A 15756-nucleotide genomic window follows, 5' to 3' on the forward strand; every position below is an offset into this window, starting at 1 on the left:
TCTTCATGTTGCAATACTGCAAAATTTCTTTAAAGAGGATAATGGACTGGCATGGCTGAGTTGAGGCGAACAGAAGGAAATTACGGAGAATAGAACCTAATTTACGGAAGCTTCTTGCATACAAATTGTGTACTCGTGATGAAGTCTAATATCAACAACAATAATTTGAAGTACCAAACATATAACAGATTTTTCCTTTCAGGTTTAAATGAAACTATCCACTGGAGAGTAGTTCAGAATTGAAGATGTTTTGTGACTCACAAAACTTCACAACTACAGTCCAGTGATAAGATGATCAGATGAGATAAATAAATAAATCTCCACAGGCCCTATTCTAAATTTTATTCTACAAACTCTTTTTTAATTTTTTTTTTTATTATTAACGTGAACATGTTTTACATGTATGTTAGCATACAAATTCATATAACTGATTTAAATAAATAAGGGGCCTTTTAATGGTGGTTCAATTTGAACAAGTGTGTTTGAACATCTTTCAGACTTACAGGTAGCATTGCCTCGGCCCACTCTCCATGGCCTCTTTGTAGCAGCTTGATGCGGTCGATGTCATAGCAAATCTGCACCAGGTCTCCCACTAGGAACTGGGAACTGCCCCCCTCTGCCCCGGCTGCTACTTCACCGCTGCGCACTACATTGGCCTTTGTCAGCACGGCTGGATTGAATGTCCATCTGAGGATACAGAAATTGATGCAATCAAACAACTCAGACTAATTCACTCACAATTCATAACATATGATACCTAACCAAGTATAGCTATGACCATGGGCTATTTGGGGGTTTGCAAGCTACGATTTAAGAAACAATATGTAACTTTTAAATGTTTCCAACATTTTTCATCTCATGATCATAAATGACCAGAAACAGCAAACGAGACTTAGAGTGAAAAGAACGCAATTTTTATATAGTTTTTATTAATGCCTTTGCCCGGGTCCAATTTTTCCCGCAAAGTCACAAAATGATTTACGGCAGGCAAACCAGCTCTACAGTAACACATTCTAATGGGTCACAGATTTTGGCGTAACGCTGGAAAAACCTGTGTTAATGTATTCAGCCAGGTAAAGGGTACCTGGAAATTTCTTTAGACAGGCCATACTGTATTTTGATTTTAAACGTTGTCTGTTGTAGTTACGGCTGATACTGGGCCAGGGCAATCACAGAAAAAAAGGAAATTAAACAAAGAACAACTAAAAGCTAAGTGACAGACGAAATCCCGAGTCAACCTCGGTCGGGTTTTTAACAGGTGGAGGTAATTACGAAATTGTGCATTACTCAAAACCGAATTGGCCCTCAGGTATGTACTATGACTATTTCATTCATTAAATAACTTTACAATGCGTGATGTGGTTGTAGAACAGTAGTCAACATGAAATTACACCCCCCCTTCCATTTGGCGCCTGGTTAGAGATCTTTATTTCTTTATCTTTGTGTTGGCGTACTATTTTTTTTTTTACACTATAGTAATCTAAGTTATTAGGTTTGTTCCTACGAAAAACTCTTAATGCTTTGGCTTGTCACACAGTGTCAGTAATAACGTTACCCGGTTTAGCTCATTATACATCCAAAGTAGGCTAAGTTACCGTGTGCAACACTTGAAATGCAACGATGCAACGTATTCTCTTATTGTAAATCATTTTCTGTTGGAGCAAAACATTCATCATAACTATATGACCTCCCGGTAACGCTAACTCAGTTATACAGCACCGTCAAGATAATATCTTCTTGATAGCAAGTGTTTGTAAAAACACTACTGCTTTTGTCCAAAGCGGCTGCTAGAATCAATTCAATTCAATTCAATTTTATTTATAGTATCATTTCATAACAAGAGTTATCTCAAGACACTATACAGATAGACCACACTCCAGAATTTACAAGAACCCAACAGTTCTAGTAGTCTCCTCCAGAGCAAGCAACAGTGCGACAGTGGCGAGGAAAAACTTCCTTTTAGGCAGAAACCTCGGTCAGACCAAGGCTCTTGGTAGGCGGTGTCTGACGACCGGTTGGGGTTAGAATGAAGAGTGGCAATAACAAAAATAGAAAAAATTAGTAGTCTGTAGCAGTTCTTTGTAGTAGTTCATGGCATAGCAGGACGCTGTGCGGCATTACAAGGCACAGCAGGACGTAGCAGGGCACTGCAGTGTAGCAGTTTGAACATGGCATAACACAAACTGAAAATTACATATAGCCACTTTAAGTAACAACAGGATTATTAAAAAGCCTAAATGATCAAAGTTAGACAGTGTTATGCGATAAAAAAAAAGTATGAATACTAGAAGGTGACTGATAATTAGCAGTTAAGATGCTAAGAAAATCCACTTTTTTATTATTATTTTTTTTAAATTGAGCATTCATTTTTAGAGTCTCTTCTCTCAAGGGATCCAAACCATCATTTTATCTTGTGGTGAAGTACTTAAGTGTTTAGTGGCTTTTGACTGAGCTGAGAAGAAAAGAGTTATATAAAACTCAATTCATAGGATGCTACAATGTGGTGATGAGATGCAGATTCATTGGTTCCGCTCATTGGCAGCCAATACATCTGAGCCAGTCCATCTAAAGACTCACCTGTTCCCACTGGGGTACTGAACCACAATATCGTGATCTTCATCGATGCCACATACTGTGCCGGTGGTGGTGAGCGTCTCAAACATTCCGTCAGTCCACCCGCCGTGGCCATGTTGGAGGGACTGAACAATCTCCAGGTCTAAGTCGATGTTGACAAGGTCTCCAATCTGGAGACCACCAGGATTTCTGTTGCCATTCTGCTCACCTGGGGGATGTAGGTCAAGTTAAGTTTATTAATAATAACATTTGCACTACAAAAGTTATTTAAAACACAATACAGAGAGACACATATATATATACACACACACACACACACACACACACACACACCTCTCTGTATTGTGTTTTAAATAATTTTCAGATTATATATATACACAGTGAGGAAAATAAGTATTTGAACACCCTGTTATTTTGCAAGTTCTCCCACTTAGAAATCATGGGAGGGGTCTGAAATTATCATCGTAGGTGCACGTCCACTGTGAGAGACATAATCTAAAAAAAAAAAAAATCCAGAAATCCCAATGTATGATTTTTTTACTATTTATTTGTATGATACAGCTGCAAATAAGTTTTTGAACACACGGAAGGTTCCCCTGCTTAAACCACCACATGTCAAGGCCCGTCTTAAGTTTGCCAATGACCATTTGACTGGATGATCCAGAGGAGTCATGGGAGAAAGTCGTGTGGTCAGATGAGACTGAAATAGAACTTTTTGGTCATAATTCCACAGACCGTGTTTGGAGGAAGAAGAATGATGAGTACCATCCCAAGAACCATCCCTACTCTGAAGCACTGGGGGGTAGCATCATGCTTTGGGGGTGTTTTTCTGCACATGGTAAAGGGCGACTGCACTTTATTAAGGAGAGGATGACCGGGGCCATGTATTGCAAGATTTTGGGGAACAACATCCTTCCCTCAGTTAGAGCATTGAAGATGGGTCGAGGCGGGGTCTTCCAACATGACAATGACCCAAAGCACACAGCCAGGAGAACCAAGGAGGGGCTCTGTAAGAAGCATATCAAGGTTCTGGCGTGGCCTAGCCAGCCTCCACACCTAAACCCAATAGAGAATCTTTGGAGGGAGCTCAAACTCTGTGTTTCTCAGCGACAGCCCAGAAACCTGACTGATCTAGAGAAGATCTGTGGGGAGGAGTGGGCCAAAATCCCTTCTGCAGTGTGTGCAAACTACAGGAAATGTTTGACCTCTGGAAGTGCAAACAAAGGCTACTGTGCCAAATATTAACATTGATTTTCTACGGTGTTCAAATACTTATTTGCAGCTGTATCATACAAATAAATTGTTAAAAAATCATGCATTGTGATTTCTGGACTTTTTTGGGGGGGATTATGTCTCTCACAGGGGCCGTACACCTACGATGACAATTTCAGACCACTCCATGATTTCTAAGTGGGAGAACTTGCAATATAGCAGGGTGTTCAAATACTTATTTTCCTCACTGTATATCTGGGGAAAAAAAAATTTTTAGAGAAACAGAAATAGTACTACAAATCTTTTTAAGTACATTTGTGGCAGCAAATTGGTGACAACAAAAGGCAAGTAATACACATAAAACTTGCTGCTATTTATGAATAATGACACTACGAAACCTAATGAGAGACTTCTGCTGCAGTGTTGAATTGAAACAATTCAATCCTGGAGTTTGGGGAAGACTCTAACTGCATGACCTGAGCCTGTACTTGGCCTTGGCAGCCAGGTGATTATGTAGAGCTGCCATCTAGTGGTCAAAAAAACTAACTAAAAGTGAAACTCTCCTAATGCCCTTGAATTCACTGCACCACAACGATAGGTGAGAGAATTGGTGCAATAATGACGATGGACACAGATCACAGGCTTACTTACCTAAAACGGGACAGTGGTCTCTGTAAAAAGAGCCACCTTTGGCATCCTGGACACATTTCAGATCCGACTGAGAGAGAAAAGGGAGAAGGGGTTAGATAATTACCCGGGGTAATTCTATTAGATGAGGGTCCCAATGATCCTGAATAAAGAAACCGATATCCACACTTAAAGCTGCAGTGTCAGTGTAGTTGCAGAGAATACCAACAATATCAGTGCCCTAAGGGTAAGGCAGGACAATAAAACATTACATTGCTACAACGAGAAGGCAACATATCTCAGATGTGCAGCCACTGTGGCAGAGTTAGAGGGTAGAGATGATCCTGAGGCAGAGAAAACATTCCTCTGAACTGACTGAACACTAAAGACCCGAGTACAACAAGTCTCAACAAATTTTTTACTTCAGTCTATCCTACTGTATTCAGACAGCAAGATACTTTTGATCTTATGATGCTATGAGCACAAAACCGACATTACTAAACAGGAAAAGGTGTTGGTGTGTCATGCTGCATTTGGAACACATCCAAATTCGAGGTACCTGTGCAGGTGTCAGCAGGATTTAATCACTGTCTCAATAAGAAACAAAGCCCCCCCCCAAAAAAAAACAGTCAAGATGGGGGGTAGAATCTGTGATTTACTTAACCCAGAGGCAGATGCCGTCTACGTTCCTACCAGCCTATTAAAATAACAAAGGGAAATCTGTTATGCAACCAAGAAACCTGATTGGCCTCTTTTGTAAAAAGGCCAGGGCAGTCTCCACCAATGAGGAAGATGCTATTCATTTGAGACACGTGTGTAGCGGCGCCTGTAACAACCCCTAGAGTGGGCCCCCTCCTCTAAAATTGACCTCCATGTTTACCCTCTACCCCTAAAAAGCAGTAAGGACAGCTTGCCTTTATCATGCAGATACCCTCCCCTTCCAGCTGCCTGTACAATGCCGCCTTACTCATGCTGGCTGCGTGGCTCTCACAAAGGCCCGGCAGCAAAAGAAAGAGCTTCAGCCCTGTGGTCAAACACAAAAGCCACCTGACAGCTGATCTTTTGTGAGACTCTGGTGTGTGTGTGTGTGTGTGTGTGTGTGTGTGTGTGTGTGTGTGTGTGTGTGTGTGTGTGTGTGTGAGTGAGCCGGCTAAGCGTGAGGGTCAGGGTGGAAGTTTGCTCACCATTCCCTCAAAGCCAACTCTGTACAGGTTCTTGGCCCCATTGTCCCACAGTACGTAGGCAGCGCTGTGAGGGCTGGCTGCACTCCAGTCCTGGATCTCTGTCACCTGTGGAGGAGAAGGGGAGATGATAGAGACAGATAAGGACACATTAACAGCAGTTGTATCCTAATGTCATGATAATTTTAGAGTGAAAAGGGTATCTGACTGGCTGTACATTTACTGTATGTCACAATTGACCATAAAAAAATAATTTTCTTAGTGTGACATTTCTAGAAGGTATTTGTCATCTTAAAACTTCATAATGATATAAAAACGTGATACTTTATTGATCTTTGTAGGGAAGTTATCTTTTGAAATTGAAGGTCAGGTTGAAGGTTGAATTACAGGACAGCACCCCTCGAGCCAAGCAAGTATTCAGTGCCTAGCTCAAAGACAAGGAGATGTCAGCTAACACAAGTTGAACTTGACCTCCTCAAGTTGAGGGGTCTAACATCTTCTGGCCATGTCCAGGGTTCTAATTTGCAAGCTTAGAGTTTCAGATTTCTGTACCATGGTTTTTAATGACACATTTGGAGATACATTTTACTTTACCAGGTGGGAACACACGTACCTAGAGCTTTCCACTTGAGATCAGGGCACTCAGATCGGTTTTCTATACCAGGTGAAAACGGGGGCGTAGTGGTAGAAGCTCTGTATGCTGCACAGTCACTGTGTTTAAAGTAAAGTTGAATTCCCTAACTACTGAGAAATACTAGAAGTGGGATTGATCAAGAACATATTTGATTAGGCTTCAATTCTAGGGGGCCCAATTGGATTTAGTTTTAATTCTCACTTGTCACAGTATGCTTAGGTCAGCATGAAAAGCTTTTTCTCTTCATCGTCATGCCATTGTACTGATCCTTTCCAACATGTACATACAAGATAAAATATGTGAACCCTTTGGAATTTCAGTGTTTTCTGAAAAAATTTGTCATAAAACGTGATCTGATCATCATCTATGTCAAGGTTATTGACAAACATAATGTGTCTAAAATAATAAAACTGATCCTTAATGTCTGTATCGAACGAACTAATTCAACATTCAAAATTGCAGTAGAAAAAGTCAAACTAATGTAAAACCGGTAACAATAACCTCAACCAGGCGCTTCCTGTAGCTGGGAATCGGACCTCTATATCGTTGCGGAGGAATTTTAGCCCATTCTTCCTGAGATTGGTCTCATGTGTATGGCCCTCTTCAAGTCACTCCATAGAATCTCTATTGGGTTGAGGTCTGGGCTCTGACTTGGCCACACCAAAAGGTAGATTTAGTTTTTCTGAAGCCATTCTGTTGTGGACTTGCTCCGGTGTTTTGGGTCGATGTCCTGTTGCATCACCCACCTTCTACAGAGTTTCAGCTGACGTTCAGACATTCTCACATTATCCTGATGAATTGTCGGATACTGACTTGGGAATTCATCTTCCCCTCAATGATTCCAAGCAAGGTGGGCCCTGATGCAGCAAAGCAGGCCCAAACCATGAGGATTCCTCCACCATACTTTACGGGTGGGATGTTTTCATGATCACATGCCATGCTCTTTCTACACCAGATGTAGTGCTGCGTTTTTTCCAAATGGTTCAATCTATATAGTAGATAGTACTAGTTTCATCAGTCCACAAAACATTTTGCCAATACCGCTGTTGAGTGTCAATGTGCTCTTTAGCAAACTTTACACGCACATGGTTATTTAAAAAAAACGGGAGACATTTACCTTTGTTTCAGCCCTTCGTTTACACAAAAACTGAGAATTCACCTCTGAAAACGAGTCTTTCTAAAAACTACGGTCAGAGTGAAGATTTTGGTAATCTTCGTTTGCATGTAAACTGAGGTTTAAGCAGACAAGGAAATGATCGAAAGAAGATATAAGAAGTAATTTGTTGCTGTTGTTGCTATTTTCAGGATTCTGATTGGCTAATGTGGGCTTGAGTTTATTGTTACACTCCCACCTACAGGTTTGTAGGCAATGGCACATATACACAGGTACATGTAAACACACTTCTCTAAAAAAAACTGATATGTGTGCACAAAGTTATTTTTGAAAACAAGGAGGTTGAAAGCAGCATCAGTCGCCCCTCCAAACTATTTATCAAACAAAATTCCAGGTGTGTTAAAACCTAACTCCAATTAGCTTTTTTGAGATCATCAAATCAAGGGTTCACATACTTTTTCCACAAGCACTATGAGTTTTTGGTTGTTCTTAAAGACATGAAAGATTTTTTGTCAATACTCTTGAGTTAGATGAAGATCAGATCACATCTTATGACATATTTATTCAGAATACAATGAATTACAAAAGTTCACATACTTTTTCTTGCCACTGTATATGTGAAATTTACAGCAATCAGTCCACTTTTTTTGCCACAACTATCCCAGGCTCACCTTCCTCTCTTCAGTATGAGTGTGTGAGACTGATCAAAACCACTAAAAGCATCCCAACAAACATCTGCCACTACATCTTTCACATTAGTTTCTTGAGTTATTACATTATCGCTATGGTTTTTGCCTTCTGTAGTGAGAACCAGCTCACAGATTTTGCCTAAAGAAAATTAAAGGGCACCGTAAGCCACGCAACATGATTTGTTATTAGCATGAATAAGCAATGAGCTACAAATGGGGGATCGCAAAATCAATTCTGTTTGGAAGATAAGGTTGGGATTTTGACATGAGACAATTCTTTCTCCATCACAAACAGCCCAACGCTTTGTCTGAAGAGAAGAGCTGTATTAGAGTAAATTAATTCTTTAATAAAAAGCTGTGCCTTAAGGAAGTAAAGAAACCAAATTGTTAAATTATTTTCAGGCCCCTTTCAGAGGTAATTGATTAATGGGCCTCAGGAGGATCTATTCATGCTAAACTAACGGAACATCTTAGCTGCAGGACATGCAATAGCAGGTTTCTGGAGAGCATATTGCTTACAGCATCATAAAACAGTAAAGAGACATGCCATTAAATAACACAGCAAAATTAAGTCTTCAATTTAATACTTGGGGGTCTGGACCAGAGTCAAAACGCAAGCACTTTACAGCACATATACAGTACAAATCTAAATAGACTGTCCTACACAAATGCAACCCCATACAACATTGTATTATTTTCTAATGATGTATTTAAGCCTAAAACAACCTGCAGCAAGGAAGTCTATGAATAGCCTCAGGAGAGCTAAATAGGAATCCTTGGAATTAAACCAAGTAAGGGTTTTCAGAGGTGCATTTAACTATTTTTCCTGTCATCATTTCTAAACAAATTTACTATTGCATTTTGATCATTTTCTAACACATTGCACCATGTCAAAGTCAACCTCTTGTCAACATGAAAAAACTTTGAAATGATCCAACACATCAGCCTTTATTTTGCACTAAATCTAGATTATAGGCTAAAACAGATAAAGTTTACCAACACAGCAAACTTAGTGTTATTCACTTAAGGAAAATGAAGCAGAAACTTTTTCACTAAGTTTTATCTCTCTTCTCCAACTACAGGTGTCTGGTATCAATACATTATTGACACAGTGATATGAAATAACATAGTGATTTAGGTTACTGTAGTATCCATTACAGTAGATTGCCGGTAAGTGTTATATTTTTTAAGAACCTAAAAAAGGCTGCAGAACAATTATAACTTTAACTACAGCATAATGTTGCACACCTTGCAAGGCATCACAGGACCTGACCGGTTGTGTCACTTGCAAGTAAAATTACCACGCTACCAACATGTTGAGTAAGGCAGTGCCATTTCTGTTTTGGATTGACGCCCCTGCATATGAATGACAATGAAATCAAATCAAGGGGTCCTTGTTTTTACCAAAAAGAAGGATTTCTGTGAGACAATTCTCTTAATTGGCCTTCTTGTTTTGTTTGTTCTCTTTTCTTACCCTAAGCCGTAGCCTGACGTGTACCTCTCTAAATGTAACGTGGGGGCTTGGTTGCTTTGCATCTTTATTTTCTAGGCAGGAACCCTACCTTTCCTCTCCTTCCGTTGCCTCCATCTTGATCTTCCCACTGCCAATCTACTCCTCTCACCACCCGGCCACCAGTGAAGATTCCTCTGGCTGTGATTTTCTTTGACTTGCGACGTGACTCCAAAAGTACTCTGCTCAGAGAAAAACACACAATTGTTTTCATTTGGGTTAAGCTTTAATCACTCATGTAAAACGGTCAGAGTAATCATCAACAGGTGTTTACAGGCCCTTTGTGTACATGGATCTATTCACAGTTTTCCCCCCCCAATTACTAGCAAAAATGCACTGCTAAGTGGATGCCGGTGTCTCCCTCCTGCTACTTTGTGTCGTTAACGGCCCATCCCTGTGTGCCCACTGTTCTAGAGTCATGGTGTAAATGACCACGTGGGACATGGTTACAGAAGAAAAACATCTTACTGTAAAGCATTTGCCCATAACAGCATCTAATCTGCTGTATCAACCATACAGTCCCAGACAATCCTCAACGGTCACAATTGTGTAACTGATTTTTGATGACAGCAAAACAAATCCAAGCAGAAACTTTTGTCAGAGTAGTAAGCAACAAACCACTACTGACCTTTCTCAGAATGAATTGTGACTTTCTACTGCCTTTAGGAATGGTATTTTCATGCAGCTAAATTAAAGAACGTTTCTTTGTGTCATTGAGCGGCAGGTGTCATGTTGTTATTAGAAATAAAGAACAATGATTTTTGTAATAGCATGGCATTCATATCTTATTGAAAATTAATATCCCTTTCATCAACAAAAAAATATGAAACGAAAATGAGATGAGAGTGACTAGCAAATGCCATTTACTGTGGAGACAAGAGACTGGAGTATACAGAAAAATAACTTTTACAGAGAGAGATTGAAGGGCCGAAAGAGAGAGAGGGGATACTTCTGTGGGAACTGGAGGAGAGGGGTGTCTGATGGCAAAGTAAACTGGTAAAAATACTACAAATATAGGGTACACTTATACTGAAACTGAGTTTTTAGGTGGGGCTTGTAAGTTGGCTAAAATTAGTTTTTACTTCGTCCACAGCAGCTTGCATGTTGGTACTCTCCTGCCGGCTTCTTTTAACTGGCGGCGTGCTAACCGTCATCTACTGTAGCTGAATATTGATAAGTACCTTATACAACCCCACCTTAATAAAGCCAAACTATCCCTTTAAGCATCCAAATGCCTTTATTTTTTTAACATTTTGGTATCACTATACTGCTGTGAGCTGCAGTCTTAACTCCGGTTTAGCTACAAGTCTAACAAATAAAAAGGTAATAGCAATTAATATCTAAGCTCTAACCATCAAACAAGTATGAGCCTTGATGGCAGACACGGCAGCTGGACAGTGTAGGTCTAACCACTGCAAACAGCTTGTGGCCTCTAACCACTCCCTCTTCGGCAGTTAGTGACAGAATCTAATGGGGTGTAACAAAACACCCCACTACGCTGTTGGAGCAGTTTGAGCTGGGGAGACCTCCAGCACCCATTGTGCATTATGCAAGGTGCGTCTCGGGGGAAATGAAGTCGTACTCAGTTGAAAAGGCTGCCAGCTGTTGGGCCATGTGTTCATTTAGTAAACTATGATATTTGGCTGAAATAGGCCTGAAACAGATGAAGCACCATCACAGTAATGACAGCCAATGCTATGATGCAATCAAAATTCATGTTGTGGAATTTAGTGAGTGTGCATACTCACATACAGGTCCAAATAATACAATTTAAGTCTTTAAATCAAATCAGTGACTGATTTGATTGCTTGTTTTCCCACAACACATGAGGCACAATCTGCATATTTGAATGCAGAGAGTAAAGCTGCCTTCAAAACATTTGACTTGATCTTGTCTGTACTTGAATTAATTGGTAACAATGTTTCAAGTTTCCATACACCACGCCTAAAACATTGTTTCTACTAGAAACTATAGGTCATTTTTTTACCATAAGACCTAAGGGTAGATACACATCACATGCACCAAAACACACAGTACCTCCTGTAGGATTAATGGTATTGTGCACAGATCCCTTAATCTGATTACCACTGATCATGCCCTGGTTTGAAGTTTGTCCACAAACTGTAAACTCTGCTGCCCCAACTTCCAAAGTCCTGACTAAAAGCTAAGACTAATTCTATTTTTAGCTGAATTCCAATCTGCGGCCCTTTGCTGCATGTCATTCCCCCTCTCTCATCCCTTCCATGTCTAAGCTTTCTTATCAAATAAAAACCAAAAATGCCCCAAAAAATAATCTTAAAGAAAATAATTGCATTTAATGTCAGATACATGTTAGTAGTGCTGTAGATTTCATATAAATGGTAGTTTTAAGCCCAGTTCAGGCCAAAGATTCATAACGAGTAGAAACGTGCAACTATTAAGCACAAAGGATTTCTGTAGCACCCTGCTGCGACGGAATGAAGTGAAAACACTGGGCTGTACCTGTCTAGTGTTGTTCTTCATATTAATATATAATTAGTAACTTCTGGGACAGTTATTACAAACTTGTAACTTTTGTATTTACAGATTTTTTTTTTTACAATTAATTTAAAAATCGGGGCATTTACAAAAGTTTGTGGGCACATAAAAAAAAGAAATAATTAGTGCATGTTGATGCATCAACATTTTTGATTTTTATACATTTTTTGTTTTGTATTCCTGTGTACTTGGTGCTTTTAAAACATGCAAATGATCCGTACTTAAAACAAACAGATAAACTGACTTACAATATGATTTATTAATTCAAGAAAGTTGACATATGGTTTTTCATGTTTGTTATGTTCCCAAAATATTTTTGTTTAGGTAGACAACAACTTGCATACAGTGTGGCTCTACCTTTCCCTTCAACTTCAAAGAAGCCAAAATGCTTCCATACACTAGCTTTTAAGCCAGGGAATGCCGGTCATATTGTATCCATCTGCGGTTGTTCACACTTAAGCCATCCTCACCAAAACCCATGTTTTACATCCGTTATCACCATCCAATTGGTTCCATAAGCTTCTTAGACAGTCTTGTCTTTCAAAATTCTTAAAGGCGATCATAATGTTGAGAATTGGGTTTTAAATTTGATTGATATTTCTGCATCAAGACATAGTGTTGGAGTGGCGCTGAATTCAAAAAGTGGCTGATGGTCGGCCACTGTGGTAAAGAGGCATATGCTCCCTGGCAGGACATGCTGCTCACTCCAATCCCTTGGCGGGACTGGCAGCTAACTTCACCTTCCTGTGCTGGATGTGTTCCACCGGCCAACCGTTTAACGGCAAGTGGACGTGGTAACAATTGTAATCTTTCAAGAGAGAATCACCATGCATCTAAAAATTAATTTTTCCCCACCCTTTATTGTAATGTAGTGAAACAGTATTATATATCATCTCTGTTTATCATATGCAATTACAATGCTTTCGGCAGTCAAAGCTCTAAATTCTGAAATTTGAAAGTCAGCTGCAAAACAGACTTTTCAATCAATATGCACTTATGTTTTATGAGCATGCAGTCTTCTAAAGACATAAATACTAAAACATCTGGGTAATCTTCTCAAATAAATAAATACAAAAATTGATTTAATGAATCCTACATATGGGGAGTGCTGCATTAATATAATTTAAAAAAAAGGTATAACTGGATCTTAAAACGAGCCAGAGTTGTTGCCTGGCAACTGAGGGCCGGGAGCATAGAGATAGATTATGTCTGCCTGAGAGGCAGGTTGCACAAAAGACTTCTCAAATGTCACACACAAACACATACACACACAAAGCAACATAAACCACAAACTAAGGAAGTACCGACCAATCACATTGACGTGCAGAGATTAGCTGGCTACCCTGTGTCTATTTGATCATTGATGGGTCGGAAAGATGAGACACCATACTGGTAAATATTGCTAGGTTAACTAACCTCTCACTGCCTGGGGTGGTGATCCTGTAGAATCTGTGTCTCAGGTGATGCTTGTCTCCATGGTAACATGTTGTGCAAAGGTCGTAGTTGGTGCATTCAGCACATTTCCAGCGAATACCAATGATGGGCTGTTGACGGCAGGTGTCACACATGGTTCCATCATGCTTGATGCCTGTGGGGGTTGTATTGGTCAACATTATTACATTGGAGTTGTATTTTGTGGTAGTATGTGTACATTGTATATCAGTAGTAGTACTACTGGAACAACCTGCTATTGATAATATGTATGCAATCTGAATGCTATGTATTTGGAATAGTTTGACATAATTGTGTCCACTATGAAACTTCTATATATTCCCTATGCCTTATCACTTTCTTTTTTTAGATCGGGCTGATACTTAAAGAACTACAAAAATCTCAATTGCTCGTCCTCACACGACTATCATCAGGTAAAGATAAATGGAACTGAATGAAGCCAGTCAACATACACATGCTATATGCTGAAAATTGTAATTGTAATGTAACACTATGACAAGTACAGAGAAAGGTAAACAAAGGCAAAATGGTCCTTAAGTATTTATGTATATACTTTTTGTAAACTTACAGGATGTAAACGTTTTTTTTTATATATCCATGATGTAAGCTGAGGATGTATTGTTAATATATTGAGGATGTATTTAATAAAATAATCACCTTGTATTTTTATACAAATCAGGATAGTCAAGCAAACGTTATCTGCCTTCAACACACATCATAAACTAGCTACAACTAATTTGCTGCTTCTAGGAATTTTATACAAAGAGTCTCTTCAACAAACCTAAGCATTTTTAAATCATCTTTCAATTACAGCAACAATTAATAAACGCTGTCTGGTTGTTAAATCACTCATTCCTGCACCCACCAAAGCCAACCAAATGAAGGCCAAACAGATTCAGTACCTTGTATGTTGAGCATAACTATTTTGCATTGAAAGACACTTGTCTTAAATTAGTCTTAAAGTATTGACAAACAACATTTAAGTAATGTAAAGTTAGCGTTACCTGTTGGAGCACTGTCTAATATCCTCACGTCGTACGCTCCAGAACAACGGTAGTTCGCGGCCGTCCCATTATCCCAGACAACAACCACCTCCTCTGGACTTTCAAAACTCCTTACGGTGCCAACATGTCCCTCTCCACCATCCTGCTTTCCCCACTTCCAGTCAGGTCCACGGACCACTCTCGCTCCTACTCCTTCCATCATCGCTCGGTTATTCCTGCCGGTAGTCATTTAAGAAAAGGACGTACAATACCACAACAATTCCTTAAAGTTCGCAAGCTAGCAGACCTTGCTAGCCAGAAATCGATGCGCTGGTGGTCAGTTTTCAAATGTAAGTGCGAGCAATGACTAACAGGAAAGAGACGGAAACAATCCACAAAGCTAGTCTCTTAGCTAGCTAACTAGCTAAGTTAGCTAGCTACCGAGGAAGGCTGTTGGATCCTCTTACAAAAACTATTCCCACAAGCTGACGTTAAATGCAAGCCAATACCTTCCCGGTGTTTCCTTTTAGACTGAGGAACTAATACTCCAAAAGTCTTTTAGGTAGCCACATTGCTAGCTTAGCCAGCTATGAGTACCCAGTAACCAGACTGTCTCTCTCTCTCATCCACTCCACACGCAAGAATGCCACCTCTTCAACTTAGCAAGCTAGCGAGCCGAGTTGCTAGCTAACACAATGCTAGCAAGAAAAACCTCTCCTGGCTAGCAAGTCCTTTTCGTTGAGGTCAATGTAGTCCTTGGTTGCTTATCCTTATTGTTGTTGTTTGTGGTGCAGAAAGCCAACCAAGATGTTCCCTTCGTCCACCAGAGATGGTTCTCTGGAGTCAACTCAGAATAAACGCGTCGCCATTATTGTCAATCATCGTTCAGACCTCAGACGAGCAACAACTAGCTACGGAGGTAAACGACAAAGCCCGAAGATGCGAAGCTTGGAAAACAAGCACGAGTCCGCGGTCGGTCCGACGGAGCGCGTGTGCATCTGCAATATGCAAGCCCAATCCCAGCTCTGTGAGGAAAAAATAAACATACTTTTAGTATTTAAAGTCATTTAATGATGTAGAAACAGACATGCGTTGCTTTTTTGACTTTTATTTTATTATTATTATTATTATTTTTATTAAAGGAGGATTAACTAACTCTTTTAAAGTCCTTATTTGCACAGACAATAGGCTACACATTAAAAAGTCAATGTTTTTGTTGATTTTGTGGAACAAAATATACATTTTTCCATTTACTATTTACAT

General features: G+C 39.7%; 1 protein-coding gene across 4 annotated transcripts in view; it reads right to left on the reverse strand.

The window, feature by feature from the left end:
• mib1 (mindbomb E3 ubiquitin protein ligase 1) overlaps positions 1 to 15433 on the reverse strand; it is a 58753-nt gene extending 43320 nt beyond the window's left edge. For all 4 annotated transcript variants that reach the window (XM_034887257.1, XM_034887256.1, XM_034887255.1 and 1 more), the window contains exons 1-7: positions 14515 to 15433; positions 13475 to 13646; positions 9594 to 9723; positions 5598 to 5702; positions 4438 to 4504; positions 2578 to 2782; positions 504 to 687 (exon numbers count right to left, since the gene is read on the reverse strand). In XM_034887257.1, the coding sequence (XP_034743148.1) occupies positions 504 to 687; positions 2578 to 2782; positions 4438 to 4504; positions 5598 to 5702; positions 9594 to 9723; positions 13475 to 13646; positions 14515 to 14743 (1092 nt within the window). In that variant the 5' untranslated portion in view covers positions 14744 to 15433. The remainder of the gene's footprint in view (positions 1 to 503; positions 688 to 2577; positions 2783 to 4437; positions 4505 to 5597; positions 5703 to 9593; positions 9724 to 13474; positions 13647 to 14514) is intronic.
• Between the last annotated feature and the right edge of the window lie 323 nt (positions 15434 to 15756).

This window comes from Etheostoma cragini, chromosome 12 (genome assembly GCF_013103735.1).
Source record: "Etheostoma cragini isolate CJK2018 chromosome 12, CSU_Ecrag_1.0, whole genome shotgun sequence".
Taxonomy (NCBI): Eukaryota; Metazoa; Chordata; class Actinopteri; order Perciformes; family Percidae; genus Etheostoma; species Etheostoma cragini.